The 18712-nt window shown below is 43.4% G+C and overlaps 1 protein-coding gene and 1 long non-coding RNA gene across 4 annotated transcripts in view; both read left to right on the top strand.

Moving 5' to 3' along the window:
* Positions 1 to 2987: 2987 nt before the first annotated feature.
* On the top strand, positions 2988 to 4427 carry LOC134808149 (uncharacterized). The gene is made up of 2 exons (XR_010150542.1): positions 2988 to 3074; positions 4304 to 4427. It is a non-coding gene; the product is annotated as an uncharacterized LOC134808149 (long non-coding RNA).
* A 3942-nt stretch (positions 4428 to 8369) lies between these two features.
* DZIP1 (DAZ interacting zinc finger protein 1) overlaps positions 8370 to 18712 on the top strand; it is a 63667-nt gene continuing 53324 nt past the window's right edge. The window contains exons 1-5 of one of the 3 annotated variants that reach the window (XM_016925456.4): positions 8370 to 8733; positions 9415 to 9512; positions 9870 to 10083; positions 10885 to 11132; positions 11271 to 11831. In XM_016925456.4, the coding sequence (XP_016780945.2) occupies positions 11130 to 11132; positions 11271 to 11831 (564 nt within the window). In that variant the 5' untranslated portion in view covers positions 8370 to 8733; positions 9415 to 9512; positions 9870 to 10083; positions 10885 to 11129. The remainder of the gene's footprint in view (positions 8734 to 9414; positions 9513 to 9869; positions 10084 to 10884; positions 11133 to 11270; positions 11832 to 18712) is intronic. The other 2 variants (XM_054665476.2, XM_054665477.2) reach the window with 2 other exon arrangements.

Genomic DNA, 18712 nt, shown 5'->3' with positions numbered 1-18712 from the left:
ACGTGGGGTGGGGAGGGCAGCATTGGAAGTGTTACATTCAGGAGTTCTACCCTCCAATAAAAAAAGTCAGTGCAGCCACTTCTGTCTCAGCAGCCACTTGACACCCTTGAAAGTTGTGACCAGACACGCCGAGTTCAGCTGCTGCCTTTGCCTATGATACTCATCCTCATAACCCAGCATACCAGCCACCCCAGCAGGAAAATAGCCTCTTTCTCACTTCTGCCTTTCAAATCATTCAAGAGTAGATCTAATTGGCAGAAACCAATTTGTTTCCAGAATATGAGGTGGAAAGGAGTCCAGAAGCATGGTTTTTAGCTTTCTAAACTCTGCAGAGCAGGAAGGCATATCAGAGGAAAGCAGCATGGAAGCCTAGTGAACTAATTCTGTATCTACCCCAGAGGGAGCAGACAGCTCTTTACAAAAAGCCTCCTCCGGACTTGAAATGCTGGCTGCAGGAGCTGCCACTGAAATGGGCTCCCAGACCTCAAAGGGATGGGAGGAGTTCAGAGTGCCTGTGCCCATTTGGAAGTTATTAACCATCAAAGATAAACTGATCTTGGTTATGCTAACAGATAGGAACATGGCCATTGTAATCAGATTCCAAAACCTAGTCTGACTTTCATGAATATCTGGCTGTGACAAATTAATCACAGGACTCCAAAATGTGATATTTAATCAAACTGTAGGTTATCTAATATTTGACCCTCCCATCCCACCCCACCACAAATGCCAGGACTGAGCCAACTTCCTTGAAAGGTAAGTTTGGTTGTTGTTGTTTTTTTAACCTATTTTCCAGTCCTCAGCCAGTTCAAGGGAAGACATTAATGATTCCATTGGACTGGAAGTTGAGACTGCCACCTGGCCATTTTTGCCAATTTCCCTCTAAGCCCTGCTTATGTTGCATTGCACAAATTTTGATAAGTTGTATTTTCATTTAGTTCAAAATACTTGCAAATTCTTCTTGAGATTTCTTCTTTGATCTATGTATTATATAGAAGTGTATTGTTTAATTTCCAAATATCTGGGGATTTACCAGTTATTTTTCTGCTATTGATTTCTAGTTTAATTCCATTGTAGTCTGACAACATACTTTGTATGATTTCTATTCTTTTACCTTTGTTAAGATGTGTTCGATGGCCCATAATGTCTATCATGGTGAATATTCCATGTGAATTTGCAAAGAATATGTGATCTGCTGTTATTAGATGGAATATCCTATAAACATCAATTAGATCAAGTTGGTCGATAGTGCCTTTCAGGTCAATTATGACTTTACTGATTTTCTTCCTGCTTGATTTATCAGTTGTTAAAAGGAAGGTGTTGAAGTCTCCAACTATAACAGTGATTTTGTCTATTTCTCTTGCAATTCTAACCATCCTCAGGTATTTGACATTCTGTTCTCATATACATAGATGTTAAGATTGTTATGTCTTTTGCAAATATTGATCCCTTTATTATTATGTGGTACCCCTCTTTATCCCTGATAATTTTCCTTGTTCTGAAGTCTGCTTTCTCTGAAATTAATGTATCCACTCCAGATTTCTTTTTATTAGTATTAGCACAGTATATCTGTTTCCATCCCTTAGCTTTTAATCTATCTGAGTCTTCATATATGAAGTGGATTTCTTATACATAACATTTTGTTGGATCTTGTATTTAATCTGTCTTTTAATTGGTTTACTTATGTATTGGACCATTCATATTTAAAATGATTATTGATATAGCTGTGTCAATATTTTCCATGTTTGTAACTGTTTCTTATTCCTCAAATTGGATTAAACAATAAAGTAGTTTATTATCTCACTTCACTGGAAGTCCAAACGTAGGACAGACTTCAGGCACAATATGATCTTCTGCTCAATAATGTCATTAATTACCTAGGTTCTTTCCATTTTTCTTCTCTGTCATTGTTGTTAGTTTCATAATTTAACATATGTCAATGATGAATGCCATCCCCTTAGATGTGGTGATTTTATGCAATGCATTATCTGAGTATATGCAGGACCCTCTTCTATGGCCATCTGAATTACTGCAACTGCCTTGATTTCTTAATGGGCCACAAAATGTAAAAAATGTTTTTTTCCATCTTTTCCTTTTTCCTTTTCTATTGCTTGTAGGGTGTGTTAACATGGCTTCATTTACCACCGAGGCTATAGATTTAAGAAACAAGACATAATTAAAAAGGAACTAGAGGTAAAAATAGACGTAATCCAGAAATTGCCATTTCACAAGTCTTCCTGGCATTGTGTCATGATAGTGGGAGGTGCTGCTGGGTAACCTCTCAGTGTAGCATAGGGCAAGTCTGCATAAGTTATTTACTTTTTATTAACAGGATTTTTTTGAATTGTTTGTTACTATGATTTGAATAGGCCACCCCCAAAATTCAGGTGTTACCAATGTAATAGTATTAAGAGATGGGGCCTGTAAGAGGTGATTTGGCCATAAGGGCTCCTCCTTTTATGAATGGGATTAAGGCCCTTATAAGGAGGCTTCACAAAGCATTTGGTTCTCTTGTCCTTCCAGCTTTTCTACCATGGGAAGATGCAGTGTTTTTCCCCTACAAGGATTCAGCATCAAGGCTTCACCTTGGAAGCAGAGATTGGACCTTCACCAGAAAATGGAACATGGCAGCACCTTGATCTTGAACTTCCCAGCCTCCAGAACTGAGAGAAAATAAATTTTATATCATAGCAGCACAAACAAAGACAGGCTCCTTCAGCAGCTTCACAGAACCTTGGATGCCTCCTGGCCCAGGAGCCAGTGGGGACACCTGGCCATTCCTGGGAGGTGGAGAAAGGATGCATGGAGGAAGAGAGGCATCCACCTGGCTCAGAGAACACTAAGCAGCAAAATATTGAAAGAGTTGTAGTGCTTCTCTTAACTGCTTCTATTAAAATGCAAGAGGAGAGAAATGACTTAAAGATAAAATTTATAATTAAAAGAGAAGCAGAATGTAAAGATTTGGAAAATTCACAGCCTGGGCATATAAAGATTTAAAAAATGTGTTGGGGAGAAAACCGAGAGTGGCCAAGTGACTGTTGATACGGAGATTACTATGGATACAAGGAAGCCAGGTGCTATTCATCAAGACAATGGGAGAGTGACCCCAAAGGCAATTCAGAGAACTTTGAGGCTGCCATGCCCATTTCAGGCCCAGAGTGTCAGGGCCTTGAGAGAAGAGTAGTTTTGCGTGGCTCAGGGGTTCATGGAACGTTGGGGCTCACTGCCCAGGGCTGCCTTGGGTCTCTGCATTCTGCATTTTGGGGTAGCACGCCTCAGCTTTCCCAGCTGTAGCTCAAGCAGGCCCAGGTGTGGCTCAGGCCACCATCTTGGAAGGCATAGCCATACACACCTTGGCTGCATCCAGGTGGTGCTAATTCTTCAGGCTTGCAGAGTGCAAGAGCTGTGGAAGCATTATTGGCCTCCACCTAGAATTCAAAGGATATCTCAGACACCGTTGGGGCCCAAGCGGAGACTTGCTCTGGGGGCAGGGACACTGCAGAGGATCCCCACTAGAGCAGGCCTTAGTGAAGCCATGGGGGTAGGGTCTCTGCCCCAGAGACCCCAGACCTATAGAAATGCCAGCATGCAATGCCAACCTGTGAGAGCCACAGGTACCCAACACCAACCTGTGACAGCTGCTCCATGGGCTGTGCCCAGCAAAGCTGTAGGGGTGGGGTACCTTGGGGCCTTGGGGACCTTAATCTCTGCCCCAGTGTGTTCAGAAGGCAGGACATGAAGTAAGGGAAGGTTGTTCTTAGGCCTCAAGATTTGGTGGTCTTTGCCTTGTCGAGTTTTGGAGTTGCTTGGAATCTGTCACTCCTTTCTGCTTCCCTATTTCTCTCTTTTGAAATGGGAATGTTCATCCCATTCCTAAATACACCATTGTACTTTTAAAGCCCTTAGCTTGTTTGATTTCATAGATTCAAAGCTGGAGGGAATTTGTCTCAGGATGAATCATACACTGACTCTTACCCATATCTGATTTAAATGAGACTCTGAATTTTAGACTTTTGAGCTGATACTGGAATAAGTTAAGACTTTTGGGGCTACTGGGAAAGAAGACATGTATTTTGTATGTGAGAAGGATATGAATTTTGGGGGCCACAGCAGAATGCTGTGGTTCGAATGTGTCCCTTCCAAAATTCAGGTGTTGGCAATGTGATGGTATTAAGAGGCGGGGACTTTAAGAGGCAATTAGGCCATCAAAATGCCTCCCTCATTAATGGGAATAAAGCCCTTATAAAAGAGGCTTCATAAAGCATTCTGCTCACTTGCTCTTTCACTCTCTCTTGCCCTTCAGCTTTCTGCCATGTGAGGACACTACCAGAAGGCCCTCATCAGAAACTCAAACCTGCAAGAGCCTTGATCTTGGACTTCCCAGCCCCCAGAAGTATGAGAAAATAAATTTCCATTTTTATAAATTACCCGGTCTCAGGTTCTTTGTTGTAGTGGCACAAAACAGACTAAGACATATCAATAGAAAGAAGAATATGAGTGTGTGTGGGTGCTAAGCAGCCAAGGAGTTGGATTTAATGGACATTGCATTTGTCTTGTTTTCATATTTCTCTATATAGGTGCCTTCCTTTGAGGATTGCTACAGTGTTTTTCAAGTAATTATGGTGGAGCTGTCATTTACACCCTGCGTTTAGCCAAACCACTGGTTGGGCATGTGACTAAGTCAACTAGAATCTTTCTCACAGGAATTTATTTACCTATTTATTTTTGAGATGGAGTCTCACTCTGTCACCCAGGCTGGAATGCAGTGTTACAATCTTGGCTCACTGCAATCTCTGTCTCCTGAGTCCAAGTGATTCTCCTCCCTAAGCCTCCTGAGTAGCTGGGACTACAGGCATGTGACACCATGCCTGGCTAATTTTTGTGTTTTTAGTAGAGACGAGGTTTCACCATGTTGACCAGGCTGGTCTCAAACTCCAGACTGCAGGTGATCCGCCTGTCTCGACCTCCCAAAGTGCTGGCATTACAGGCGTGAATCACTGTGCCCGACCCTCCCAGGACTTTAATTGTTATAGTGGCAGTGAATGCAATTGAAGTTGAATTATCACAAGAACAGTGCCCTGTAATCCGTAGAACAATCATGAGATGTGGGAGGTTCTAATGGCAGTTAAAATTTGATTTTTCTGCATAAAAGAGAACATCCAGATAAATGTCTTGAAAAGGTTTCTCACATGGAAGAGATGTCTAGATGCAGGTGGTTCAAGACTGATACGACCCCTTTACAACATCATTCTGCCTTCCCATCCTTAGTATGTGGGTCTGACTTTCAGGTTCCAAGTGTGAAAGAAAATAAAATCTTGGGACCCCAAACTCACTATGCCAAAGGAGATTTGAGCTTGGCAACTGAGTTGGGGCAATACTGCCTACCATTTTGCTTCCAAACAGATGGTTGTAATTTCACAATTCCATGCCAGAGCCTTATATATAAGTCAGATTCCCACAATAATAGAAGGCCATACACCTTCCCAGATGGCCTCTCTCACAAATCACAAAGAAATTCCCTGCAAGCCCCTAAATACATTTCTCCCTATAAACCAGCCCTAAAATCTGTTAAATCTCACAGTGACTGGTATGAGATGGTTTCTCATTGTTTTGATTTGCATTTTTTTGATGATTTGTGGTGTTGAGCATTTTTTCATACGTATGTTGGCCGCTTGTATGTGTTCCTTTGAGAAGTGTCTGTTCATGTCGTTTTCCATCAGTCAGAATGGCAATTATTAAAAAGTCAAAAAACAACAGATGTTGGCGAGGCTTCAGAGAAAAGGGAATGCTTATACATTGTTGGTGGAAATACAAACTAGTTCAGCCACTGTGGAAAGCAGTTTGGAGATTTCTCAAATAACTTAAAACAGAGCTACCATTCAACCCAGCAATCCCACTACCTGGTATATACCCAGATGAAAATAATTCATTCTATCAAATAGACACATATACCCATATGTTCATCACAGCACTATTCACTATAGCAAGGGCGTGGAATCAATCAAAGTGCCTGTCAACAGTGGATTGGATTTTAAAAATGTGGTACAGGCTGTTCTGCCTATGGAGTACTTTTTTTTTTATTCCTTCACTTTCTTAATAAACTTGCTTCCTTTTTTTTTCTTTCTTTTTTTTTTTTTTTAAGACAGAGTCTCCCTCTGTTGCCCAAGCTGGAGTGCAGTGGTATGATCTCAGCTCACTGCAGCCTCCGCCTCCCAGGTTCAAGTGATTCTCCTGCCTCAGCCTCCTGAGTAGCTGGAATTACAGGTGTGCACCACCATGCCTGGCTAATTTTTGTATTTTTAGTAGAGATGGGGTTTCACCATGTTGCCCTGGCTGGTCTCAAACTGTTGACCTGAGGTGATCTGCCCACCTTGGCCTCCCAAAGTTTTGGGATTACAGGTTTGAGCCACCTCACCTGGCCTATTATTCTTTAAACCATGTATATAAAACCAAGGTTAGGTATCTGAAATGGGAATATGAGGCAAAATAATTAATATGTATTGAATCAGACAACACATGTGATTTCTGCCCTTCTTTATTTATCGCCTTCCTACTAAAGGACATTAGCCAGGTAATATCAATAACTATTTTCAAATGAGAGAAATAGAAACAATCATTTGAAATAAATTCAGCTACAATGCTTTTGTTTATTTACTGTACAAAATGATTAATGTTCACCAGTATTATTATTTCATTCTTTAGGATCATTTCTGTCTTCAAAAAGCAAATATTTATTTGAGGACTTACTAAATGCTCAAAATGCTGGAATACTTGAGGTTCTTATAGTCTGACCGACGAGAGAGATACCTTAATCATTAAAAATATGTATACCATTATACAATTGGTAAAAGTGGTTTGTGCATAGATCAAGAATGCATCATGGCTGCTAAGTCATGCCAAAGTCAATTGATTCTTCTTATTCCAATTCTACACCTGTAGGGTAATATACTGACAGTGGGGATGGGAAATACATGTAACTCAAATGGTATGTCAACAAATAATATTAATTAAGCAATCATCTCTCTCTCTCACACACACACACAGACAGCTACCGAGTTTGCAAAAACCGGATTTTGCAGAGCAATGGCCCTATCTATCTCATATTGTCTGAAATTCCTTTCTTTTTTTTTCTTTCTTTCTTTTTCTTTTTTTTTTTTTTGTGACGGAGCCTTGCTCTCTCACCCAGGCTGGAGTGCCGTGGCGCGATCTCGGCTCACTGCAAGCTCCGCCTCCCAGGTTCACGCCATTCTCCTGCCTCAGCCTCCCGAGTGGCTGGGACTACAGGTGCCCACCACCATGCCCGGCTAATTTTTTGTATTTTTAATAGAGACGGGGTTTCACCGTGTTAGCCAGGATGGTCTCGATTTCCTGACCTCGTGATACACCCGCCTAGGCCTCCCAAAGTGCTGGTATTACAGGCGTGAGCCACCGCGCTCGGCCTATTGTCTGAAATTTCTATCTAGAAATCTTTCCCCATAGTACTTAGAGGATTTTTATAGAGATCTTGAATTTTCTTTCAAAATAATTTTAAAATTAGACCAATTTAAAATCCCATCATGGTCATCTTGGCCTTATGGCTTCAAATAAAACTAAAGCAAGGAATTCAACATAAATACATATTTAGCTGTTGCTATGTTTGAAGCCTTGTGCTAAAGTATGGTACAAAGTTGATTCTGTTAGGGAGAAGCACAAGGAAAGGCACTTTTACAACGGCATGTTGGTCCACTAAAAGTTCTGCAGCTACTCCTCTCTAATTTAAAAACTATATATATATATATATATATGGCTGCATTAGACACTTAGGTTTTGCAAAAGATGCCCTCAAACTTCTCATGATGGTATATACATACGTTCTGGATTACTTGTTACTTAAAAATACTGACTTTTGTCCCACGTGTTCCAATTTTAGGTTACATAAATAAGCACACTACTCCGGGGACCCACATCTCCTTTAATTCAGTGCCTAACTTTCTACCAACAAAGATCCATGCCTTTCATCCTGAAGTGGGCATAACGGAAAGAGACGCAGAAACCTACGTGGGTTTAAATCCTAGAGGGCTTTGGTGAAAAGTCCCTAATCTCAGTTTTCCACGTCACTCAAATGCAGGGCCACATTAGATAGCCTTTTCAAGGTCCTTCGCATCTGCAGACTTCTGTGATTAAAACGCATCTCTTCTTGGAAGATAATTCACCTGAAGCTCCTCTGGGAAATTAGCTTGCTGAGGGCCAGACCAACAACCGGGTAGGAGCGAATCTGGTTTCTCTTTGAAAAGCCTTCCTAGGGTTAGCATCCAGGGCCAGCAACAGAGCGCGCCCCCGAACCACGTGTCTGCGCCAGCTGCCGGATTGGCTGAGCGCATTTTAGCGCTGCGGTCTAGACGCTCGCGGTCCCGCCCAGTTGCCAGAGGAGCCGGGACACCGAGGGAAGAGGCCGGAGGGAGATCACGGAGGGGAGGGGGCGGGAGGGGGGTGGGGTATCCTGAGTCGTCCGTGGTCCGGAGTCTGGAAGGCCCTAGAGCGGCGCCAGTCGACCCGCCTCGCCACAACTTGCCCAGACCAGACACGTTTCATCCTGCGCCCTGCAAGAAGGAGTCGGCCTGCCTTTCTCCGCTTTGCTGCTCCTCGGCCTCCGCGGGCCCGGCCCGCGTCAGCAGCGACCCTGGGGTCTGGGTCCCCTGTGTCGCCCCCGCCCGCCTGCAGCGCCCGGCACCCGCCCAGGAGCGCGCAGCTGGGGTGAGCCGAGACCGGGGATGCGCCAGGCGCCCACAGGAGCCGGTGGCTGACGGGGCATCCCGATACCCGCGAAGCCGGCCCTCCTGCCTCTCCAGGCTGCGAGCCGAGCCTCTGCAGATCCAGCTGGCGTAGCCGCCGCTGCCCCCACTGCCTGTTTGCCTTCCAAGGAAGGGCGCCGAGGTTCCCCTGGAACCCGCGTCTCTCGGCTTTTGTCTGCTGGTTCGGCTGCCCGGCGGTGCCATGCGCCTGGGACCTGAGGCGCCGCGCAAGGCTGGGGGCCCTGCCCGGGATGGGGGAGGGAGGGAACGGGAAAGCATGCCCCCTTCTTTCCTGTTCCGGCCATCTTGTGACCGAGATCCACGCAAGGGGAAAGGGGTGGTCAGCGGCACGACGCCCCACGATGGAGTGTGGCGGCCAAAGGAGATGGGTACCTCGGGCCCGCGGGCCTCTGCGCCCAGATCTCAGCGGGGTCGCGCGGGCCACCCCCACGTTCAGCTCTGAAGCCCTTGGCCCAGATCATGGGTTAATCGTTCTAACAGGCCAGAGGCAGCAAAAATAGGAGGGATAAAGGGCCAGGAGCTGATGTTTCCTAAACTAAGCGCCTAAGTCATTCGATCGTTCTTCATTCACGTGTCCATTCAGCAAATTCTGAACGCCTTCTCCGTGCCTGTCCTCTGCTAGGTGCTAGGGACATATACTTGAGCAAGAGAGAACACAGCTCTTGTTCCCGCTGATCCTGCAGCCCAGTGGATGGAGTCCAGAATCTACAGACCTGCCAGGTCGGTGTCTTGATGCTCTTAAACAGATGGGGGAAGCTAAGTCTTAGAGCTGACAATTTGTTCTAGATCAGGCAGCAAGTAAATGACAGAATCAAACTTTGAAACTATTTATGTCTTTAGCACTTTTTATGCCTGGTTGCAGGGAATCATTCTTTTTTTCTGAAGGCCAATTAACTTGGACATATGGTTTATTTGAAACCATATGAAGTGCGTGTTTTATTTCCTGGATGTTTTTGCATGGGTTTATTTCTAGTTAATAATATCTTGAAAGTGCTAAATATATTTGATATTACAACTTTGCTTTCAGTTACTCTGAATTGTATTTTCCTTTCTTCTGTTCACATATTTGGATGTTAGGAAAGAAAAAAAATTCCTGATGTCTGGTCCAAGCAGGAATTCCCCGGTGGATTGGGGAATGTCTGGCTTTTCCTCAGCTTATTGATCTCTGTGGTAACCACTGGAGGCCCCCAGAAGACCCATAGAAATGAGAGGCCTGAGGTCTACAAGTCGCTGCTAGAAATATTTTAGCCTCTCCAAAGCCCAGAATGCAGCCCCGACCCAAGTTTGTAAGGTAAATACCATGGCCCCGTAAAACTTGTTGGTAAAGCTGATGTCTAAAATCCCCCTCCATCTGTTTCTACCTTCAGCATTTTGAGAATGTATCCTTTTGGAAAGACAGGTGAAGTATTACATATTTTGGGGAGTTCTTTGGTTTGTACTTTTATCAAAATGTTATATTTAGGCTGCTAACCTACAAAGGAAGAAACACTCCATTTAAAAAGCAACTTGGGTGTCAGAAATCTAGAAAGCCTGCCATCAAATATGATTAACTGCAAATTTCATTTAAAAAACAACTTTATTGAGATATAATAAAAATGTACCCTTAACTTTAAGGACACAATTCGGTGAATTTGGCCAAGTGTATATTGCTGGGTAATCAACACCACAATCAAAATGAAAAACATTTCTGTTATGCCAAAAGCTTCCTCATGCCCTTTTGCAGCGAGTCCCCCTCTATCACATTTAATTATATATATTTTATTGCTTAATGTTTTCTAAATCGTGTGTAAAAGATGAGGATGAATAGATACTACTTATTTTTTCTTTTTCTATTAATGATGGAATGAATAGATATTTCTAATTTCAAAGCCTAAGGCCAGGGCTACAGTGAATAAATAACCAGGGGATGGCAGTTAAGACCAAAGGTTCCCAGGGATGTGGCTCCCCACGCCTGCCTTAGGGACATGGAGTGTCCAGCCCCAAAGGCCAGGGAGGGTGGCGCCCTGGGGAGCCGGTACCCAGGAGGTACCCTCTTCGGGTGAACGGCTGTGTCCACTCGGGCTCCTCCAAGAGGTCTTCTCTGGTCCCGCAGGGTTCTGGGTGCACGCTGACCCTGCGCGGGCAGACGCGCCCTTTGCTCCAGGTCCGGACCTGGGCGCTGCTATAGCAACGTCCTGGACGCCCAGACCTTAGGCCGCCGCCGCCGCGGAAGCGAGGAACCCGGCCTTCTCCCGCTCCTGAGGGCTGTGGCGGCGGCGGCCCGGGAGGCGGCCCAGGCAGGGTAAAGACCGCCCGGCTCCTCCTATGCAAGCTGAGGCAGCGGATTGATTTTCAAGCATGGTAAGAGGCGGGAGGCCGGGACGCCCCCGACGGGGATGCTGGGCTGGGGAGAACCGGGGCTTCCCCGGACCCCCAGCTCCCCAGCCTGCCCGCCCCCCATCCCCGCCTCCCGCCGCGCTCTCTTTGTGCCCCCCGCAGCCCTTCCAGAAGCATGTCTACTACCCGCTCACCAGCGGCCCAGAGGGGCCCGACGTCGCTGTGGCCGCCGCCGCCGCGGGTGCGGCCTCCATGGCCTGTGCGCCCCCCAGCGCGGCTTCGGGGCCCCTGCCCTTCTTCCAGTTCAGGCCGCGGCTGGAGAGTGTGGACTGGCGGCGGCTGAGCGCCATCGACGTGGACAAGGTGGCGGGGGCTGTGGACGTGCTGACGCTGCAGGAGAACATCATGAACATCACCTTCTGCAAGCTGGAAGACGAGAAGTGCCCACACTGCCAGTCGGGGGTGGACCCGGTGCTGCTGAAGCTCATCCGTCTGGCGCAGTTCACCATCGAGTACTTGCTGCACTCACAAGAGTTCCTCACCTCGCAGCTGCACACCCTGGAGGAGCGGCTGCGCCTGAGCCACTGTGACAGCGAGCAGAGCAAGAAGCTGCTCACCAAGCAGGCGGGGGAGATCAAGACGCTCAAGGAAGAGTGCAAACGCAGGAAGAAGATGATCTCCACCCAGCAGCTGATGATCGAGGCCAAAGCCAACTATTACCAGGTGGGCAGCTGTGTGTGAGCACGATTCATAATCCAGTAAACAACTCAGTTCCCATTTGATAGGCCTGTCCCGTATCACCACTCTTTCTTCTTAAAGATTTATATTGTATATCAGAAGACACAGTATATTTAAGCAAAAACAGTCATTTTAACCAACAAATGTCATGGTTCATTACCTTCTGCAGACAATCGGGATTAATAATTAAACAACAAATGTCGTCTGTGGTGCTTTATGGAAGTTATCTAAATGTTGGTTGTTGAAACACTTTCCTCCTCCGAATCAACCTCATCATGAAAAAACCATATACAAATTGCTGTTGAAGCCAGTCCCCAAACGATGCAGAATGTTTAAATTTGTAGGGTCTTTTTCTCATTTTTATAAATTTTGAAATACTTTCAAACTGACAGAAAAGTTGCCAGGAGACTGTAAGGAATTTTCATACGCCCTTCACCCAGATTCCCCCATTATTAACATTTTCCACAGTCCCTCTATTTCTGTATACATATTATTATTACTTTTGAACCATTTCACAGTGAGTTGCAGATCCTAAATATTTCGATGTGTATATTTTCTAAGAACAAGAACATTCACTTACATAACAGTATTTAAAGAATAAAATATTTTTATCTTCTGGTCTTAATCTTCTACTGTTTTGGGTTAGACATTGAGTCCAAGATAAATATTGCAATTTTTGAGTATAACATAAACCAATGTATTTTTTTTTTATTGACTAGTTGGAGGAAGTGCAGAAGGTATAAACAATGATTGAGAAAGATATTGAAGTAAGCAACAGATTAACAAGATTGATGTCATGCCCTTACTTTCTAGTCCTTTCGGCTGACTATGGCTTAAAAGGCCTCACTGGATTTAGGAATAGTGGAGCTGATGCATGAATGCTGGAGAGAACTGGGTGCAGGGCAGAGAAAATGGTGCAGTTAATATTGCTCAGGACTGACCCAGCAGGAGTGTTGAGTGTTCTTAAGATAGGGGAACAGTGGCCGGGTGCAGTGGCTCACACCTGTAATCCCAGCACTTTGGGAGGCCGAGGCGGGCGGATCACAAGGTCAGGAGATTGAGACCCGAGACCATCCTGGCTAACATGGTGAAACCCCGTGTCTACTAAAAATACCAAAATTCGCTGGGCGTGGTGGCGTGTGCCTGTAGTCCCAGCTACTTGGGAGGCTGAGGCAGGAGAATCGCTTAAACCCAGGAGGCGGAAGTTGCAGTGAGCCAAGATAGCGCCACTGCACTCCAGCCTGGCAACAGAGTGAGAATCCATCTCAAAAAATAAAAATAAATAAAAATAAAAAAGATAAGGGAACAATTAGGAATATTATTAGAAGGACTTAGTGTTTGGTCTTGGGTAGACAACCCTAAGGTATAATCTTCAAATGACACTGGGCATTGCTAATTGCTTATTTGTTTCATAAATGCTGCTTAAAAATTAAATATTTACAAATAGTGCTAAGATGGTTTTTTTCTTGTGCAACAAATATAATGGATTCTATTTAAACATTTTTAAAGATTTATTATAGTCCAGCTTTAGCAGCCATCTAGTGAAATGTTAAAACCTCTAACATACAGAAATTGTATGTTTATAAACTTTTTTTTCCCTTTTTTGGGGTTACTATAGAAATAGCTGTTATAAGAGAAGATTTTCTTTCTTTCTCTTTCTCTCTCTCTCTCTTTTTTTTTTTTTTTTTTGAGATGGAGTCTCACTCTGTCGCCCAGGCTGGCATGCAGGGGTGCGGTCTTGGCTCACTGCAGCCTCCTTCTCCCGCGTTCAAGCGATTTTCCCACCTCAGCTTCTCGAGTAGCTGGGACTACAGGTGTGCACCACCATGCCCAGCTAATTTTTGTATTTTTAGTAGAGACGAGGTTTCACCGTGTTGGCCAGGCTGGTCTCAAACTCCTGACCTCAAGTGATCCACCCGCCTCAGCCTCCCAAAATGCTGGGATTACAGACGTGAGCCACCACACCTGGCCTAAGAGAAGATTTTCAAATGTGAATGATAAGTAATGATTAAAAGGTAATGACTCAATTTATCAAATGAGTGACACCTACTACTTTTTCAGCTACCAGACCTTGGCAAGTTGCTCAACCTCCCTGTGCCTCAGTTTCTACTCTGTGAAATGGGAATATTAATTGTACCTACCATATAGCAGTTGTTAATGGGGACTGAATGACTTAGTGCATAGACTGTGCTTAGAGCAGTGCTTGGCATGTATTTAGTTATTGTTTTAGCTAATACCTGGGAATGAGGGAAAAACGTTTTGTGGCATGACAAATACTAAAGCTGACTTAACTACAAAATGTGAACAATCATATGACTGCTATCATGTGAGTTTTTCTTTCTTCCCCTATACAGAAAATCCAAAGCCTAGACTCCTTGTTCTGACACAATGATTGGGTCCACTGCATTATCAGTTTTACCTTTGAGAAATTGTGGTCTCATTCTCATTCTCATACCACTTCTCTTTGTCTCTATTCCCTTTGCTTTAAGAAATCATAAGAACTGAGTAGCTGAGACAAAAAAAAATTAAAGATGCCTGTTCTTAAAGGCTTGAACACACAGACAGACAGACACACGCACGCACCCTAATGGGTTTTTTCCCCCATGGGGTGTGCGTGTGTGTGTGTGTGTGTGTGTGTTGTGTATAAGGGGGGTAGTGATGGCAATGTGTAAGGTCTTTTTCCTCTATTTTATTTAAAAAATTTTAAATGCAGAAAAATTAAAACAACAATATAGTGAATACCCATATATGGGGGATTTTAAAAGAAAAATCTCATTGATTTTCAAATAAAAATTAGTATTTAAATATTATAAACATACAAAAAAGTGCATAGACTAATGTAAGACATACCATATACCTACCTCTTAGATTTAACTGAGGTTAGGCTGGGCGCAGTGGCTCACACCTGTAATCCCAGCACTTTGGGAGGCCAAGGCAGGCAGATCATATGAGATCAGGAGTTCAAGAGAAGCCTGGCCAACATGGTATAACCCCATCTCTACTAAAAATACAAAAATTAGCCAGGTGTGGTGGCGCATACCTGTAATCCCAGCTACTTGGGAGGCTGAAGCAGGAGAATCACTTAAACCCAGGAGGTGGAGGTTGCAATGAGCTGGGATCACGCCATTGCTCTCCATCCTGGGTGACAAGAGCAAAACTCCATCTCAAAAAAAAAAAAAAAAAAAAAAAGGTTGAACTCAGGTTAGCATTTTGCTATATTTCCAAGATAGCAAAATGTTTAAAGAGTTTTAAGCATCTTAGAAATAAATAATTTTCCCTTCCTCGATTCTCAGAGAAAATCTTTGTTTGACTATATCCTTCCTATTTATGTTTATGAACATATAAAATATTTTTATGAACATATGTATTCATAAGACAGTGTTTTTAAGTTTGAAAATTTTCTATAAATGATATTATACTTATAGATCTGTACTAATCTGCCAAGGCTGCCATAAAAATAACACAGGTTAGATGGTTTAAACAACAGAAATGTATTTTCTCACAGTTCTGGAGGCTGGAAGTCGAAGATCAAGGTGTCAACAGGGATGGTTCCTGGTGAGGCCTCTCTTCCTGGCTTGTAAACAGCCACCTTCTTGCTATGTCCTCATCACATGGCCTTTTCTGTGTTTGGAGAGAGAGAGAGAGAGAGAGAGAGAGATCGCTAATGTCTCTCTCTCTCTTTTTCTTTTTTTAAAGTGAAGGGGTCTTGCTATGTGCCCAGGCTGGCCTTAAACTCCTAGGCTCAAATATTCCTTCCGCCTCAGCCTTGCAAGTAGCTGGGACTACAGGTGTGAGCCACTGTGCCACACTTACCCTATCAGATTAGGCCCCCCGCCTTATGATCTTATTTAACCTTAATTATCTCATTAAAGGCCTCATCTCCAAACACAGTCACAGTGGGAGTCAGGGCTTCTCTCCCGGTTTCGAGAGTTACACTATCCAGGTTGGTAATATTCACATTCTCTTACTCAGCCATAATGTCTTACTTGTTTTTTTCCATTGGTTTTATATTTATGTGCTCATTCAAAATCCTTTCACCTCAACATCTCCATTCTTGAGTTTCTCATTTTGAATTATCTCTTAATTCATAGGATTGTCAAAATGATTTTTCTTACCCAGAAGGCCCAAGAGTTCTGCATTTCTTCAACTCTATCAAGTTTGAAAGACATATTGGATGAAGAATATTCTTAGTCACACTTTCCCTCTGAACTTTTTGATGTGGTTCCTTTGTCTTCTGGCAGTAAATGTTGCTGTGAGAAGTTTGAGGGTGGCCTAAAGCTTTTCTTCTTGTGAGTGACTTGCTTTTTCTGCCTGCATGACTGAAGAGTCCCTTCTTTCTGCTTGAAGCCTAGTAGCTTTCTAGGGTATGTCTTGGTGTTGAGTGTTCTGTATCAGTTTTCCCTGGAACCTGGTGAATTCTTAATCTGCAGATTCAGCTTTCATTGCACTTCAGAGAAACACTCTTGTATTCAGTCTTTAAATTTTGTTTCATTTTTGGCTTCTCTACTTCTGGGAAACCAGTTACCTTTATGCAGTATTGATTTTGTCCATTAGTTCTCCGTACTCTTTGGTTTCTTTCTCATTGCTTTAATCCTTTCCTTCTAATCTGCATTCACTGTGATAAATTATGTCAGCCTTTCCTTTAGTGAGCAAGTCAGTTTTCAACAGTGTCTCTTTTATTCCTTGCTTTTTCTTTTCTTTTCTTTTTTTCTTTTTCTTTTTTTTTTTTTTTGAGTCAAGGTCTCGTTTTGTCACCATGGCCCCGAGTGCAGTGGCGCAATCTTGTCTCACTGCAACCTCCACCTCCCGGGTTCAAGCGATTCTCTGGCCTCAGCCTCCCAAGTAGCTGGGATCACAGGCATGTGCTACCACACCTGGCTAATTTTTGTACTTTTAGTAGAGACAGGGTTTCGCCACGTTGGCCAGGCTGGTCTCAAACTCCTGACCTCAGGTGATCCACCCACCTTGGCCTCCCAAAGTGCTGGGATTACAGGCGTGAGCTACTGCACCCGGCCCTATTCCTTGCTTTTTCTTATTTATTTGTTCTGCAATGATGTTTCGGATCTTTTTTTTTTTTTTTTTTTTTGTATTTTATCTTTCTTTTTAAACTCATTCTGGTTTTTTAAAAAATCATATCATTTTTATAGAATGTATGCTACTCTTATGTTCTGTGATGTGAATAGATTGTGAAGAACATCTTTAGATTCCTTTCTTAATTTATAGATCCCCTGCAGTAAGCTTTATCTTTGAATGCCATGTTTTTCTTTCCTTTTCCTCCCTCCCTCCCTCCCTTCCTTCCTTCTTCCTACCTTCCCTCTTTCCTTCCCTCTTTCCCTCCCTACCTCCTTACCTCCCTACCTTTTTTTCCCCTCCTCCCTTTGACAGGGTAGTGTGTTTGCATCCTCTCCATCAACACTGTGCATTTCTCTCATCTTACACTTACATGGGCAGCCCTGCTGAAGCATTCTACTTGCCCTGATAGAGTGGCCGTATTGCAGTTTGAAGGCTGGATGGTCTCTGTCTCTGTTAGGAACAGTATCGTTAGAACACCTTCTGGCAACATGTGAACTCTGGGGTGGGGTGGGGAGAGAGGGAGGCATAGCTTCCTCTTCCTTTCCTTTCTCCAGTGCTGTACACAGCCCGAGAGCCTCTATGACTTACATCAGAGCTGGTGTGAGGGGTCCCTAAAGTTCTATAGGTGAACCAAAGCTGTCATGAGCCCGGGAGGTTGAAGAGATGCTTTAGGGATTCTCTGAGATGCAATATCAAGAAATATACCAGAATATGACTGGGCACCATGGGTTACACCTGTAATTCCAGCACTTTGGGAGGCCAAGGTGGGTGGATCATTTGAGGTTAAGAGTTCGTGCCCAGCCTGGCCAACATGGTGAAACTCCCTCTCTACTAAAAATACAAAAATTAGCTGGGAGTGGTGGCGGGCACCTGTAATCTCAGCTACTCAGGAGGCTGTGGCAGGAGAATCGCTTGAACCTGGGAGGTTAAAGCTGCAGTGAGCCATGATTGCGCCACTGTACTCCAGCCTGGGTGACAGAGGGAGACACTTTAAAAAAAAAAAAAAAAGGAAATATGCAGAATGTTAGTTTTAGAAACCAAAGCCTGAAGTCTGGATGCAGTTACACTGATTAAGAGTAAGGCAGCATGGTGAACAAAAGAACATGTTCAGTGACACAATGGGCATGAAAAGAGCAAAATCCAAATGGAGGGAAACTCTGCAGGACAAGCTTCAGCCCCTTCAGCAAAAGGATAGCAAGGAAAAAAAAGAGGTGGAGGGGAAACCTATAGACTAAAAGAGTGTTAAGAGACATAACCATCAGTTACAGCATAGGGATAGGGTCTTATTTGGATCCAGTTATTAATAATTATTCCAAAACAAACCGAATGTTTTTTCTAAGACAGCATGTGAAATATTAGGGAAAAATAATCAAATTAACAAAAATTAAAAATTATCCAAATAGTTGAATATTTGTTTTTTAAAAAGGATTTAATTTTTATATTTTATAAGGTAGAATAATGGTATTATGATTTGTGTTAAAGTCCTGTCTTCCTTTTAGAGATACATTCTGATATATTTACAAATGAAATATATAATATCCGGGATTTACTTCAGAGTAATCCAGGGGTGAGTATATAGATGAAACAAATGGGATTTTTGCTTAAAATTTCAATCAGTGTAAAAGTAGAAAAACAGAGGTATACGTGGAATTGACTTCTTTTTTCTCAAAAAATTTATTTTAATAGGTTATACTTCCAAGCTTTTGTTCATTCATATATTAAGCCTGTGTTCTGGGGAGAAAGCTAGAGGCCCTGCCCTCAGAAATCTATATTCTAAAACCTGGAGGGACTGG

Source organism: Pan troglodytes, chromosome 14, assembly GCF_028858775.2.
Source record: "Pan troglodytes isolate AG18354 chromosome 14, NHGRI_mPanTro3-v2.0_pri, whole genome shotgun sequence".
Lineage (NCBI taxonomy): Eukaryota > Metazoa > Chordata > Mammalia > Primates > Hominidae > Pan > Pan troglodytes.
The sequence above is the reverse complement of the archived record's forward strand: the minus strand, read 5'-3'. Positions and strand labels throughout refer to the sequence as shown.